The 16,694-nt window shown below is 38.2% G+C and overlaps 2 protein-coding genes across 5 annotated transcripts in view; one reads left to right on the plus strand and one right to left on the minus strand.

The window, feature by feature from the left end:
- HDHD2 (haloacid dehalogenase like hydrolase domain containing 2) overlaps positions 1-16,694 on the plus strand; it is a 47,749-nt gene that overhangs the window by 1,895 nt on the left and 29,160 nt on the right. For 2 of the 4 annotated variants that reach the window (XM_017529687.2, XM_017529689.2), the window contains exon 2: positions 15,448-15,595. Coding sequence is in view for 2 of the 4 variants with exons in the window: in XM_017529685.2 (XP_017385174.1) it covers positions 15,458-15,558 (101 nt within the window). In the remaining 2 variants the exon portion in view is untranslated. The remainder of the gene's footprint in view (positions 1-15,447; positions 15,596-16,694) is intronic. The other 2 variants (XM_017529685.2, XM_017529686.2) reach the window with 1 other exon arrangement.
- On the minus strand, positions 13,931-15,441 carry LOC108305128 (small ubiquitin-related modifier 2-like). Its single transcript, XM_037738976.1, has one exon. The coding sequence runs from the start codon at positions 15,002-15,004 to the stop codon at positions 14,510-14,512; it is 495 nt and encodes a 164-aa protein (XP_037594904.1). The 5' UTR covers positions 15,005-15,441; the 3' UTR covers positions 13,931-14,509.

The raw sequence follows: 16,694 nt of genomic DNA on the forward strand, positions 1-16,694 counted from the left end.
GCCCAGATGTCCTCTGAATTATCTGGAAGTGCTCCTCTTGGGATGAGAAAGTTTGTTTTTCTTCTTTGCATTGAATATGTACCACTGTCAGTGGTTTATGGCTCTTGTAGGGGGTGTCCCATGTAACTTGTTCCGATTATGAGAGGTGGTAGATATGGACCCAAGATAAATTCAGGCACTACCTTTGAAGGCTTTATAGTTACTAGTATAACCCTTGAAAATACTAGTATAGTTCAAGGGTTATACTAGTATTTTACAATTACATTTTATCAAATATCAGTTTGTAGTTCAGGTACTGAGTATTAAACAGGTTCAAGGCCAGGCGTGGTGGCTCATGCCTATAATTCCAGCGCTTTGGGAGGCCAAGGCGGATGGATCACTTGAACTCACCGGTTCAAGACCAGCCTGGGCAACATGGTGAAACCCCATCTCAACTAAAAGTACAAAAATTAGCTGGGCGTGGTGGTGCACATCTGTGGTTCCAGCTACTCAGAAGGTGGAGGTGGGAGGTGGAGGTGGGAGGATAACTTGAGGCAGGGAAGCAGAGGTTGCAGTGAGCTGAGATTGTGTCACTGCTCTCCAGCCTAGGAGATAGAGTCAGACCTTGTCGCAAAAAAAAAAAAAAAAAAAAGTTTGGACAAGAAGAGAGGTCATAGTGATCAAGTTAGTGGGGCTAACTGAAGAAGTAAGTATATTTTGAGGTATGAGTGTGACACCTCAATTTTATTCTAGGCTTTAATCACTCTCAAATATGTGGTATTCCAGAAGAGCATTTTAGAGATTAAAAGGTATGTTCTATGGAACTGATGAAAGCAAAGAATATAGGCTTTTAAAATGTTTTGGTAACATTAAGCCTGTGTGGATGCTTCAATAAGGATTAAAGTGATAAATATTTATGACAGTTCCCTGGCTCCAAGTAAATGGTAGAATTCCTACTTTCACTGTTTTTCTAATCTTGTTCATATTTTGTTCTTTAACCACCTTCAGAGGTAACATTTTTTATTGAATATTAGATGTCTCCCATAAAAGTTGGATTTTGAGAGAAGCAATTTTAGATTGCTCTGTGTATATGAAAAGAAAATGCTTTGCCTTTTTTGTCCATCCTTTTGTGGTGTAGTTAGCGTACTTCAAAGAATTTTTCGACTATTTCACATCCAGATAGAATCCCTAGGAATGGTCTAGTCTTTTGACGAACAAGCTGTTTTCCCTCTCAGGGAGGTATAGTTGATGCTATTGTTTATCCTTCAATTCAAGGTCACAATAAAGATCAGAAATAGAATAACATGTGGACTATTACAAAAGGGAGGATTTTGCCATTGAAACTTGATTAACCACAGCTCTTACTATATTTTTTTAATTTCTGCACTCTTTTTTCTCCCCCTTTCATAAGATACATTATGAAAGACAAACAGAATCAGATATTTACTTAAAATTCAAAATGCTTTGGAGGTGGAGGCTTTTATGCGGAGTGTATAGGAATTCTCTGGACTACTGGATTAATTTAGTTTTTTATAACTATTAAATGTATGAGAAATACCTGACTATAAGAAGACTCATTTTTATTGTGAAATATCTATACAAGAGTTTGTAAAACATATATGTTTTAAATAATTATACTAAAATCAAAAGCACTCATTCTTGTTGTCTAGGTTAAGAAGTAGAGTATCACCAGACCTTAGAGGCTCCCTTTTTGCTCCTCTTGGTTTGCATCTGCTTCCCATCCTCTGGAGGATAATCAGTATCCCCACTCTTGTGATAATCATTCCCTTGCTTCTCTTTACGGTTTTATCACCCATGTATGCATCTGTATTTTTGAGTATTGTAATATTAAACCATACTGTATATATTCTTTTTTGACTTGCTTTTTTCACCCTCTAGTAGATTTCTGAGAGTTGTGTAAAAGATGATGTTTATGAATTCTTTCTACTGCCTTTTTGTGTGTGTGTATAAATATACCACAACTTACTTATTCATTCTGTTGATGATGGACATTTGTGTTGTTTTCATTTTCTGCTGCTGTGGAAGTCTTTGTTCATGTCTCATGGTACACTGTGAAAGAATCTCTCAAAGTGGAATTGCCAGATCGTAGAGTATGGTGGAATTTTAATCTGAAATTACAACATGTGGAAAAGTAATCTAATCTGGAAGTAGAATTGCCAGATCGTAGAATATGGTGATGCCAGACTGATTCCAAAATGCTTGTATTATATTCTTTGACTAACAGCATATGGGAATTCCTATTGACAACCTTTGGTATTTGCAGACTTAAATTTTGCCCATCTGTAGGTTGGTGCAGTGATCTCACTGTGCTTGAAATTTGCATTTTCCTGGTTACCAGTGAGTTTTGAGTATCTTCATTTATTTGTTGTTCAGATTTGTTCTTTTTTTCTTCTTATTCTTTTGAAACAGAGTCTCACTCTGTTGCCCAGGCTGGAGTGCAATGGCATGATCTCAGCTTACTGCAACCTCCGCCTCTCAGGTTCCTGAGATTTTCCTGCCTCAGCCTCGTGAGTAGCTGGGATTACAAGTGCCTGCTACCACACCCAGCTAATTTTTGTAGTTTTAGTAGAGGCAGGGTTTCACCATGTTGGCTAGCTGACCTCGGATCATATGCCCACCTCAGCCTCCCAAAATGCTGGAATAACAGACATGAGCCACCACACCCAGCCAGATTTACTCTTATGTGAAAGATATGTTGAGATTTTATGCCATTTTTCTATTGGGTTGTTCATCTTTTTCTTAATATTTATACTTTATATTTCCTGCAATCTTGTCTTTTCCTACATATGTTAGAAAAATAAGGCCTTTTTCTGTATTTTCACTCTATGGTGCTTTTGAAATATAGTTGAATTTATGTGTCTTTTCTTCCATGGTTTGTGCTTTTTATGTCTCATTTTAGAAAGCCTTTCCTGTCCTCAAGTCATGAAGATACTCTCCTATCTAAAAGTTTTACAATTTCGCCTTAAACATGTGGTTGTTTAATCTCCTTGGAAAAAAAAATTGTTGTGTATGGTGTGATGTCGGAGTCTAATTTCATTTTTTCTCATATGGATAGTCGGTGGTTCCAACACCATATCACTGAACACTTTATTTTTTCTTTACTAATCTGAAACAGTGTTTCATATATCAAGTTTCTATACATATTGAGATCTTTTTCTGTATTCTCTGTTCCATTGATCATTTTGTCTCTATATGTACTAATACCATATCATTTTAATTAATTACAAGACCTCATTAAGTAAGTCTGGATATTAGGTAAAGCAAGGCCCGCTTTCTTTTTCTTCTTCGGTCTTGGCTGAAGTGTCTTGGCTATGCTTGACCATTTGTACTGGTGTAAACATTTTAGCATCAGCTTATCAAATTCCACAAGATATTTTTTGGGATACAGGATCTTGCTTTGTTGCCCAAGCTGGAATGCAGTGGTGCCATCATAGCTCACTGCAGCCTTGAACTCCTGAGCCCAAGCAGTCCTCCCACCTTAGCCTCCCAAGTAGCTAAGACTACATGCCCATGCCACCATGCTTGGCTATTTAATTTTATTTATGGGATTTCTTGCTGTTTGGGCTGAAAACTCGTATTTTGAGGGAGTGTTTATATTTGCTGTAGCCAAGCACCTGCTAGTCAAGGTCATACTAATTAAAATCTTGAAGTTTTTCTGAGGCTTATCTTAGGTAATGTGAATTTGGTCTGCAAATTGGGCCCAGTGCTGGCTTATGGTTCAGATTCTCTGCAGCGCTTTCTACCTCCCACCCCTATGGGCCACGTTTCAAAGCAGTTGATTTTCCTGTAGTCAAGTGAGACAAGGTAGGGAGGGAGTGCCTGGGACAGGTTTATTTCTGGCTCACCCTTAAGTGAAGTCTTAGTTTTTAGGTCAGAGGATCTCTCTCTTCAGATGGGCTCTGAGTCTATCTTTATTCCCTGAAGAGGCCCATGGGGAAAAAAGATAACTCAGGGTCACATAGTATGACAGGTGCCTTTAGAGCCAAAACAGGCCACAGTGTTCTGCTCATCTCCTGAGTTTTTTGCTTTTATTCGGATCTAACAGTTTCTTTCTTCCTTGCTTCTTACGGCTTACACACACACACACACACACACGCGCGTGCGCACACACATGTATAGTTTTTTTGATCTAATACTATCAGGTTTTATTTGGAGAGTTAATTTGATACTTAGCCTGGTATATTATGGAAGCCCAAGAGTAAAGCAGTTTTTAAAAATAGCATACCAGAGTTTATACATCAATGAATGTTTACTCTTTAAAAGTAGTCAAGGTAGGAAACAATAAACTACATTGCTCAAGATATTTTTGGACTCCTGTTTTGGAATTGCCTTCGGAGCTAGCACATATTCTTTAGGATATTTTTATTGGTTAAAATTTGCATGCTTTAAAGGTGGATATAATTTAGAAAGTGTCAGAATAAAGCCTGCTGAATGAGCTGCATAGTCAAGGAGAGTAATGCCACTTGGAGTTAAAAATAAAATGGAGCCATTGGTTAATGAGGCTGATTTTCATGTGCGGCTTTATATGCCAACATTGATGGTAATTCCTAAAGAGAAAAATCCAAAAATGTTTTGAGTAATAGTTACTTGAAATAAATATTTCTAATCATTTCTAGTTACCTTCAGTTAACTAGAAAAATAACTTTACTAGAACACTGAATTATTTCTTAAGCATCATGAATAGTTGCATCTTTATTGTGGTGAGGAAATATATATTTTATATATATATATATATATATATATATAGTCTCACTATATCGCCCTGCCTGCACATAGCTCACTGCAGCCCCATGGGCTTACACAGTCATTCTGTCTCAGCCTCCCCAGTTGCTGGGACTATAGACAGGCACATGCCACCATGCTTGGCTACTTTTTATTTATTTTTTATAGAGATGGGAGTCTCACTTGGTTGCCCAAGCTGGTCTCAAACTCATGGCTTCACACAGTCCTTCTGCCTCAGCCTCCCAAAGTGCAGGGATTACAGGTGCGAGACACTGTACTCAGCCAAGTCTTCTTTCAGAAGAAAAATAGCTTCTTGGACACGTGCTTTCAAATTTTTTCATTACATTTTTATTCCTTTTGTGTGTCTAATTTTATACATTATTAATAACATAATTATTTGCATTGATATAATAGATGTATTATAAATAACATGTCAAAGATCTATTTAATATTTGTGTGGTATGTCTGGTACATTGTGTGTAGGGAGGTAAATTCTGTTTCACTTAAGAGTAGTTTGTCAGGCACATTGAACCTTTAAAAGAAGAAGGCAAATTTAATAATAGATCTTTGTTGGTAATTTCTTCATTTGGCACCATCATCCTCAAGAGAAGGTAATATCTGCACAGACATTCTCTGAACCTTGGTTTTCCCAACCAAGGTGTAAAACCAGTGTATGTAAAAAGAGGGGCGAGGGGTGGTTCGAGAGCAGATACTCGTGAAGATCCTGTGTAGGTGTAATGTTCTTTTTGTTCATTACTTAAATATTTATGGTCTGTTCTCTTATTCTTGTATAATCACATATATTTTTCTCTTTTTTTTTCTCCTCAAAGCCCACCTTTTGCCTTCACACTTTTAAATAGAAGCATATACAAGTTTTTTCTTTATGAGAACATATGTGCTCACATTCTGTGACCATATAGGGCATAATGTTATGTGTATGTCTCTGTAAATAGAATTAGGGGTGTTTAGCTTGCTGGCTTTAGGGTTTTTTGGTATTTTTGTTGTTGTTGTTGTTGTTGTTGTTGTTTTTGCCACTTTTCTCCCATAGGAATCTCCTCCCCTAGCACAGGGTCAATAAACTTTTTCTGTAAAGGGCCAGATAGTAAGACTTTGTAGACCAAAAAATAGAATTGAGAATGTTGTATAGATATCTGTGTAACAGGAGAGAAAAGTTTTTTCTACGAACTTTTTTTTGATGAAAAGCTTTTATTTAGGCAACTAAAACTTCAATTTCATATTATTTTAATGTGTCATATAATTCTTTTGATTTTTTTTCCCAATCATCTAAAATCTATATTAGTTCATTCTTATGTTGCTATAAGGACATACCCAAGACTGGGTAATTTATATAGGAAAGAGGTTTAATAGACTCTCAGTTCCACATGACTGAAGAGGCCTCACAATCATGGCAGAAGGAAAAGGAGGAGCAAAGGCACGTCTTACATGGTTGCAGGCAAGAGAACATTTGTGGGGAACTGCTCTTTATTAAGCCATCAGATCTTGTGAGACTTCACTATCACGAGAACAGCAGGGGAAAACCTGCCCCCATGATTCAGTTACCTCCCACTGGGTCCCTCCCACAAGTGGGGATTATGGGAGCTACAATTCAAGATGAGATTTGTGTGGGAACACAGCCAAACCATATCAAAATGTAATCAATTATCAGCTTACAGGAAAAGACAAGATGAGTCTGGAGCATCATGTAGTTTCAAAAGCAAAGAAGTGCTCAAAAAACAAAAGGATGAAGGCACAGAAGCCAACCTGAAAGAGCTCTCAATGGCCAGAGCTAAAACAATTTCAGCAACAAAATTAATGACATAGTAGTAGCTTATGGCACAAAGAATAGAATAAATATCTGTGAGCCCATACCGATTACATAAATAAATGATTGAGTAAATAAATGGAGAACAAGTCTTTCTCACAGAGGAATTTGAAATAATATATGAGGATACTCCTATTTTTAGAAGGTAGAGTTTAGTTCCTCCCTACCCTCTTTAATGACTCACCCCCAAAGAATAAAATATGAAAAGGGAAAAATACTGAATGTGGAAAAACCTGACAAATATCATAATTTATTAAAGTAGCCTCCTGTTAATGGTCATGTAGGCTGTTTTTAATCTTTTAGTATTTGAATCTAGCAGTAAGTAAAATAAAGATAATACATCAGGACTGCATTGGATTTGTACAGGATTGACTTAACATTAACTGACCTTATTGACAGCTTAAGGGGGAAAATCTGCTCATCTCATTGGATACAGAAGACGTAATAGGTAAAATCCAATAGCCATTTATGACAAAAATTTTTAGCAAACTGGGAAAGAAGGGAACTTTCTTAACTGGGTAAAATATCTGCAGAATCGGACAGCAAGCTTAATTAATGTTTAAATACTAGAAGCTTTCCTTTTCAAATCAAGAACAGAATAAGGGTGCATGCTATCACTACTTCTATTCAATTGTCATGGAGTTCCTAACTAGAATAATAAAACAGAAAATGAGAAAAATAGAAAAAAAAATACCACTTGCAGTTGGTAATTTTACTCTATGTAGACAATAATTTTCTATGTATGTAATAATTACCAACTACAAGTGACAATTTTATTTCTTTTTTTCTTATTTTAGAATTAAGAAAGTTTGGGGTCAGGCATGGTGACTCACACCTGTAATCCCAGCTCTTTAGAAAGCCAAGGTGGGAGGATCACTTGAGCTTGGGAATTGGAGGATCAATTGAGCCTGAGAGACATAGGGAGACCCCATCTTTACAGAATTAGCCAGAAGTGGTGGTGCATGCCTATGGTGCCAGCTACTTGGGAGGCTGATGAGAGAGGATCACTTCAGCATGGGCAGTTGAGGGATGCAGTGAGCTGTCATTATGCAACTACCCTCCAGCCTGGGTGACAGAACAAGGCCCTGTTTCAAAAAAAGAAAATTTAGAATGGTTAAAGGATATAAGGCAAAAGGAAAAAAAAAAAAAAAAAACAACTGTACGTTAGTATACCAACACTAAACTCTTAGAAAAGGTAATTTAAAATAATTTACTATAATATACTATAGCAATGATAGGATTGTATCTACAAATATATGCAAGCCATTTATGTAGTTATTTATAAAACTGAAAAAAACTTATGTGAATGGAGAGATATAGTATGTTGATGGATAGGACGGCACTATAATAATGATCTTATTTGTCCTGATATTGCTGTATAGATTAAATGCAATTCTAGTCAGAATCCCAAAAGTTGGATTTTGGTTTTGCTTTTGGTAGAATATGAAAGGCACCAATATGGCTGAATCTCAGAAATACAGTGTTGAACAAAATAAATCATGAAAATTGTGAAAGAATGTGTACATTGCAGTTTCATTTTTATAACATTCTAAATTGATAAAACTAAGCAATTGGTAAAAATATGAAGAAGAAGAAAGAAAATGATTATCATAAATTCATTGTGCCAGTTACTTCAGGAGAGAGGAAGGAAATTTAACTGACCAGGTTCTTACAGGAGGCTTCAGCTGCATTGCCATTAGTTCTGTTCTTAAGTTGGCAGTGAGGTATACATGGAATTTCATTTTTTATAACTATTACTATTATTGAAGAAAACATTCAAACTGTTTTCCTCTGCTTTCACACCAACACAACAACAATCAATACAGAAGAGTTCTGTGACCTCAAAATATGTGGGGATTTTTTTTCCCACCAGCAAGCAAGCAATCATTTCTTCATTAGACACCAGTTGGATGTCCTCCAATTCAGTTCCAACACTGTCTACCTGGAGATAGTGTCAGATCCCACAAGTTGAGTGCTTAGTCTCCAAGACTGCCTCCTCCATTTTCAGACAGCAGTCATGAGTCCTGGCCTGTGGAACTATTTAATGACTGGCTTCAAGTTGAGGTTTTCACAAGACCCCCTTTGGGGAATTTATTAGCACAGCTCACCAAACTGAGGGAAACACTTACTTACATTTATCAATTTATTACAAAGGATTTTTTAAAGGATATAAATAACCAAATGAAGAGATATATAGGGCAAGGTCTGGAAGGGTCCAACCCCAGCAGGAGCTTCTGTCCCCATGGAGTTTGGGTGTGCCACTCTCACAGCACATGGATGCATTCTTATTCACCCTCCCAATAGGCTCCGTGTGATCAGCTCTCTGAAAGCCTCGAGTGGAGCCCTATCAATGGAGACGTCATTGGATAGGTATGACTGAAGCATGCACAACTGTCTTGAAATGTGATTGGATGTAAATGGTATGATCTAAACCTAGTAAGGCCTGTTTGGATTCTTCTTAACCCCTCTGCAGCATTCCTTCCTCCAGGGTATGAGATAGAACCTCTCTCTTTTTTTTTTTTTTTTTTCCAGGGTCATTTGACCTATAATCAGGTTAGAGTTCTGCTTTGGGCAGGGTGAAAGGGGGACAGGAGAACCTCAGAGAGATTGTATTTATTTCAACAAAGGCTATGGGAGTTACAAGCCAGGAACCGTGGATAAAAACCATTGCCCATTTTTGTATTTATATATCACACTATTATTAGGTATGAAAACATCCTTCTTTTACCCACTTTGATAAGAGCCCTCTTATTAACTTATTTTTCTCAAACTTTTTATGTTGAAAGTTTGTAAGAATAGTGCAGTAAAAACCATATACTCTTCACCTAAACTCACTAATTGTTCATCCTTGCTCCATTGGCTTTATATTACTCTCATGCATTGCATTTAGTTGCTGTGTCTTTTCAGACTCCTTTAATTTGATACAGTTCCCCAGCCAATTGTTTTGTACAATTTTCTTTAATTTGAATTGCCTGATTTTTTCCTTATGACTCAACTTGGGTTGAACATTTTCAGTAGGAATCCTACAGAGGTGATATTGTCTCTCTCAGGAAGCGCATCGTGTCAGTTTGTCCCGTTATTAATGGTGTTAATTTGATCGTCTGGTTTAGGTATATCTGGCAGGTTTTTCCATTGTAAATGAATATTTTCTGCTGAATATGTGAGTGATTCATTGAGCCTGGAGGAATATTCTACAACAGTTTTTCATCCAGTGGTTCTAGCATTCATTGATGATTTTTCCCCATATCAGTTATTACCATAGTGGTCATAAAATGTTGATTTTCTATTTCTAGCATTCTTACTACATTTGTTAATTGGCATTCTTCTGTGAAAGGCTTTATCCTCTCTTGTCCCTTTTTTTTTTCAGCTCAGTCTGACCTTATCTCACTTTTTTTTTTTTTTTTAATTTTGATGCTCAAATTGCTCCATATTTGGCCAGTGGAAATCTCTTCAAGCTGGCTCCTTTGTCCCTGTCCTGTGTCTTCTGTGACCTGCTGAAACAGTGTATTCCAGCTTCTACTTACGCTTTCCCTGCCCCAGTCCTGGTTTTGTTCAGTGGATTTTAGTGTGCTCAGCACTTTTGGAGTGTTATTGCATCTTGGTTCTTTTAGTGGACAGAGCTAAGACATACTTTTTATTCATTTATTTATTTATTTATTTATTTTTGAGACAGAGTCTCACTCTGTTGTCCAGGCTGGAGTGCAGTGGCATAATCTCAGATTACCACAACCTCCACCTCCTAGGTTCAAGTGATTTTCCTGCCACCCAAGTAGCTGGGACTACTGGTGCCTGTCACTGCACAGCTAATTTTTGTATTTTTAGTAGAGACAGGGTTTTACCATGTTGGCCAGGCTGGTCTCAAACTCCTGACCTCAAGTGATCCACCTGCCTCGGCCTCCCTAAGTACTGGAATTATAGGTATTAGCCAACGCGCTCGGCCCATATTTGTTTAAATCATGAATTCATAATGACACCTCCAGTTCTAAATCAGTACTACAGGTTCTTCCTCTCCTCCCATTCTGTGTGTTTATCTCTTTTCTTCCACTTGAGAACCCTGATTTTTTTTATCATCAACATCTTTATTCATTTCCTCAACTCTGTGGTACGCACAAAATAGTTTTGAAGTCATACTGCTACTTTTACCAACTAGCCTATGAAGTAAGTTCAAGATGTCCTTGCAATTTGTTTTGTTCTTTGAATATATCCTTTTGAAGGAATAGGGTCAGAGTGTTAGATGTAAGAGCTTTTCTAGCTAGTTTGTTTCTGTTTTTCTTCCATTTTGAGACTGGTTTACTTACATTTGAACATCTAAAACACAAACATGGTTCATGGTCAAAACTAAAAAAGCATGGGCAAGTTAGCAACTTCTTAATGCTTGTTTCCTCAACTGTGTAGGATTGCTGAGGAGTTTGAATGAAGCGATAAAGATTGCAGAGCACTTCGCGAAGTGCAGAACACACACAGCATCCAAAAATGGGAGCTGGTTTTACTTTTCTTCTGTCTCCATAGATTCCTCCCAGATGCCTCTTTGGCTCCTTTCTTGTAGTTTGTGGCCTCAGGCCATACTTGGGGGGAGGGATCTGTCACATCATGATTAGCAGGGAGGAAGAGGTCTCACAACTTTTATCTACTATATGCTAACCACTACTAGGCATTTTCCTTGACTTACTGAATGCTGAGAATCCTGTAAGACACTTACTCCTCCTCTTCCTTTGCTGCTGCTGCTGCTTCCTCCTCTTCCTCCTTGTCTTCCTCTTCTTTCTCCTCCTCTTCTTCCTCCTTCTCTTCCTCCATCTCCTCTTCCTCATCTTCCTCCTTCTCCTCTTCTTCCTCTTTCTCCTCCTCTTCTTCCCCCCCTTCCTCCCTCTTTTCTTCCTCCTCCTCCTTCCTCCTCTTTTACAGATGAGGAAATGGAGGCTTAGGATATTGAATGCACTTGCCCAAGGTCGCTTAGCTAACCTTGAACCTGTCTGACCCTTACTACCTGGCCCCACTTTCCCCATCATCTGCATCTCCCTCATTTGGGGCCCAGGTTTGAGCTGGGTGAGTGGAAACCCAGCTTAGATTTGGTGAACATGTATAGTGATTACAGCAGCCTGGGAGAGCAGGCATGGGGCCTTCCTTCCTGGCTGGTGGGGCCTTTGGATTCAACCAGAGTCCCATCTCTGTGCCTCCTTGTCTCTGCTTCCCTCCCTAGCCCAGCCCATGCTGATAGCTCTATCCTGCAGAAAAATACATTTTTTCCTTCAATATACCCAGTCCATGTCCACTGTACATGCTAATCAGTAGTCAGTGCTTGCCAGCAGTTTACGTTAGTTCTGGGGTTTGCTCTGGTTTTTTAAAATAGTTATACCTTGTGTTTGGAAATCACTGACTTGGAATGGGAGCAGGGTGGTTGCAGCCGCTCAGCAGAAATGAGTGGCTCATCTTTCCTATCCATTTCAAAGGGTAACACTGGACAATCTAGAGTATTGCTGGCAGCCATGGGAGGTGGGCCCAGTGGGGATTAGCAAGCCCGAGTTAAAGGGGAAAAAAATCAAGGCTCTAGAGAATAATGCAGCACATTGACTCCATCTGCTGGAGGCAGTAGGTAAAGATTGAGGCTTCACCTGCCTCCCTGCTCCATGTGTTGAGGAGAAACAGGCCTGGAGAGGGTAATTTGGCCAGGGTCACACAGTGAATTTGAGGTAGAACTAGGATCAGCACCCAGGCTTGCTGACTGCCAGGCCTGAGCTCTCGATTGTGTCTCATAGGCAGCTAGCTAGGAGGCAGAATCTTCCAGCCACCTGCTGTCTGTCCCAAGATAAGATTCAACAAGGTACCTGAAAGCTCTTCCCACACATTTTCTACAAATTCTTTATAATTTCTCACATAACATCTCCCCAGCTTCTTTCTAGCTGAGCATGGACCCTTTGCCTGTGCTTCACCCTTTAAAGGAGATGGCTTCTGCAGCTCTGCCTCTACACCAGGGCTTGAGATGTAGGAGGTGCTCAGTCAACATTTGCCCTATGCAGATAGGAATGAACAGGGCAACCTAGCAAATCCTGTAAGGGAGAAGGTGAGCACACACCCTCAGACCCAGCCAGACCTGAGGCAAATGCTCACACTCGTGTTTACTGGGAGACAGGTGCAAGGATGTGCATAGAAACACTCTATTATATTAAAATATGCAACATTACCTGAATGTCCATGATTGGGAAGACAGATAATTAAATCATGATGTATTTATACAATGGAGTATCATACAGGGGTGAAAATAAAGGAACTATAGCTACACTTGTTAACATCTCAAACATACAATGTGGACTGATAAAGCAAGTTGCTAAGTGTACACAGAGTACCATTAATATTAATACAAAGCTTTAAATATATCATAGTTAAGAGTGGCTACCTTGGACAGGGGTAGAAGGGGGAATTGGATGGCAGAGTGTATACAGAGAACTCCAGATAATCTTGTGTTTTATTTCTGAAGCTGAAGAATAGGTGAAGGGGGTTCCTGAAGCATCTTTGATTATCTTTTTGTATGTCTAACATACTTTATTATAAAAACAAGCAAATGGAAAGAAGAAATGACTGAATAAATGGTTTAATTTTTTTAAAAAAACTAAAAATTAAAGTACCATCTTCTTTTTAGTTTCCATACTGTTCTTACCTACCTCCTTATTACTTTTAAATCATATATATCTTACACTCTGTATATGAGATAGCTCATAATGTAATTCTTTTATTTATTTTTTCCTTTTTTTTTGAGACAGAGTCTCACTCTGTCGTCCAGGCTGAAGTGCAGTGGCATGAGCTCGGCTCACTGCAACCTCTGCCTCCTGGGTTCAAGCTGTTCTCATGCCTCAGCCTCCTGAGTAGCTGGGACTGTAGGTGCACCACCACGCTTGGCTAAGTTTTTGTATTTTTAGTAGAGATGGGGTTTCATCCTGTTACCCAGGCTACTCTCGAACTCCTGAGCTTAGGCAATCAGCCCACCTTGGCCTCCCAAAGTGCTGGGATTACAGGCATGAGCCACCGCACCCAGCTCATAATGCAATTTTTAAAAAAGAAAATATAGAAAGGTAAAGTTGTACATTGTAAGGTAAGAAAACTATCTCCTTACTGTAAAATTACTGTGTAACTTGAAATTTAATCTGAAAGTACTGATAACTCCTTAGCCACATATCCGATTTCTTCTTCTTTTTTTTTTTTTTTTTTTTTTTGAGATAGTCTCATGCTGTCCCCAAGGCTGGAGTGCAATGGCACGATATCTCAGCTCACTGTAACCCTTGCCTCTCATGTTCAAGAGATTCTCATCCCTCAGCCTTCTGAGTAGCTGGGATTGCAGGTGCCTGCCACCACGCCCAGCTAATTTTTGTATTTTTAGTAGAGATGCGGTTTCACCATGTTGGCTGGTCTTGAACTCCTGACCTCAAGTGATCCACCCCCCTCAGCCTCCCAAAAGTGCCAAGCCACTGCACCCAGCCCTATTTTTTTTTTTAACAAGAAGGTTATTTAAACATCAAGATGCTTGACTTGAAAGGAACACTATCTAGGATTCTTTTTTTTTTTTTTTAAGAGTAATTTTTATATCTGCTTAAAGACAGATTGCCCTACATGTAACAGCTACACAAAAGTTATAAAATTGTCCTTGGTTTTGCATTGATAAATTGAAAACATTAAAATTCTCCAATTGAACAAGATACACAGGGATTTTTATGTTTTGTTGTTTTTGTTGTTAAAACAGAGCAAAATAACTTCCTGAAATGTAAAGATAGCTGAGTGAACATGCCCCTAATGGAGAAAGGGTATTTTCACAGAATCAGTATTTTTCCCCATCTCACCTCTACCTGATGTCAATCAGAATGTACCTATTGGCTGTTTAGTTTAAAAAAATGCAATATGCTTGTGAAACTATCCCATTACTTTATGTATAGTAAAGGAATGGGGAAGGAGGAAGTGAAAGAATAGAGAAAACTATAGTCAGCAGAATGTGGTGGAATCAAATTGCCGTTTTCTGATTAAGAATGTAATCTTGGTCCATAAGAACAGAATTCTGGAGTAAAGAAATAGGTTCCCTTTTTGGTAGACACTTTCTGTCTGATGCTGGAATACATCCATTGTATCTTCATCCTCCATTTCCAAATGTGCAGGTGTGTCTGTTTCATTGATTGATTGCCCATCGAATTGGAATCTCATCTGCCTCCCTGACAATCCCTGTCGTTCACAGTGGTCTTTCATTAGTTTACCAAGTGGTGTATGCCTCCTAATCTTAAACTGCACCACAGAACCATCCTGCCCTGCCACCTTCAAATTAATACGATTGTTGTTCTCAGTTTTGACTTCTTCCTTCGGCTTTTTGTTGTCCATGGTGACTGCCTGAGTCTCCTCAGCTTCCACTTCATAAAAAAGGTACCATGTCTGTACCAGGAGCAGCAGAAGGAGGAGGTGGCAGTGGTGGATGAGAGAGAGCCACATATTCTGTTACAGAATACAGCAGCAAAGAAGGGCGATTAGAATATTTTCATTTTACGTAACCAAAGATGAAGAAGACTTTGCTAATGACTTAGTCTTTTCATTTACCCATTGTTTAAAGTACATTATTCTCATGTTGAAAAATAAATGAATGAATTTTTCACCAGAGTTCTTTTAAAAAACCTGAAAGTAAGTAGGCATATCTCTGTGTTTTCCTTCCTATAGCTTTAATTTCAGTGGTTTTTTTTTTTTAAGTATTGTAAAAGTTTTGTGGATCAAATTTTGGATTTGTAATTTTTAAAACCAATTTTTTCCAAAATGGAAGCAAGTAGCTTAACACTAAGCAGGATCTTTCTGGATACGAGTGATATTTTTGAAGACTTACCAGTTTTTAATTGTCCATTGTTTCCTAAACTGTATTTTTAATTTCATTTGCTCTCTCCTAGGGAATGAAGGATGGCAGCACGCCGTGCATTAAAAGCTGTTTTGGTAGATCTCAGTGGCACACTTCACATTGAAGATGCAGCTGTGCCAGGCGCACAGGAAGCTCTTAAAAGGCAAGCTATCCTCCAGGTTCAGCTGACAAATATGTTTGTAAGTGCCATTTTACCATGGCAGATCATTAGCTAAATGGATGGCCTTAAGATGGCATTTTACCAACTTACCATATATAGGAACTGCCTTGGGTTTAGCTAGAAGATGTATGCATTGTAATTTCCTCCAAACATTGTTTTCTAAGCCTTTATTAAGTTTGGCCTTTTGATCCAGTCTTTTTGTTCTATGTGTGTGTCGTTTTCTAAGTCAGTAATGTAAATGTGGGAATGACAACTCAAGATTCTACAATGTGGAGTAAATACCATTGGAAAAAAATCACAAATGAATCCTGGAATCACAAAATAAAACACAGACAGGCATAGTGCTGCTCTCTCCTGTTTTCCCTAAGATCTAACATTGAGTGTGCAACTGCTCAAATAAAGTTTAGCTAAAGAACTTGAAATTTTAGAATTATTTCCCTCAACTAAACACTTTTAAAGGCTAAGGACTGTCTTATTTCTTATGTACCAACTACAGTACTAAACAGAAGTCTGGATACAAATGAGATACCCAGTAAAAGTGTGTTAAAGTAAATAGGATATGAATGTTTGCTTCTGGGTGTCCTGAAAAAAAAATACCAACTCATCACAACAGAACTAATAACCTGTATTAAGCATCTTTATCCTAAAATAATTTAGAGAAGTTTTCAAATCAGCAATACTTAGTATGTGGTACATATTTGCCAACCTTAAAATGTTCATAGTATGGTGTTAATCAGAAAATCTAGTGACTCATATCACAGTGCCAGTTATTAAGCCAAAAGATTAACACAAACCTCACTTTCTTTCAAGGAGCTTACCTTTCATTTGCAGAATCAAGAAATACATACTTATATATCTGACAGGAATCAGTTGGGAGTTACCAGTTAGGAGTCATAATGTTCATTTTATAGGTGGAGAAGTAGTGGACAACATGTTGTTTAAAGTGAAAAAAAAATCTGTTGCACAGTTGGACTTGATCTTGACTCCTTGACGTGGTTTCTGTCTGATTTAGCCGGATGCCTGTTAATCATTGTGCTCCTGTTGGACAGAGCTTTTACTGCTTTAAAGATGAGCTTTCTACTGTAGATTGAAAGAAAAATCTTTTTATATCTGGTGAA

The sequence above is a fragment of the Cebus imitator genome, unplaced genomic scaffold (assembly GCF_001604975.1).
Source record: "Cebus imitator isolate Cc_AM_T3 unplaced genomic scaffold, Cebus_imitator-1.0 Scaffold60, whole genome shotgun sequence".
Lineage (NCBI taxonomy): Eukaryota > Metazoa > Chordata > Mammalia > Primates > Cebidae > Cebus > Cebus imitator.

What these genes read in the sequence shown, in the direction of transcription:
- LOC108305128 (XM_037738976.1), bottom strand. Translation starts at nt 15,004, where the DNA reads ATGTGGCTCTCTCTCATCCACCACTGCCACCTCCTCCTTCTGCTGCTC.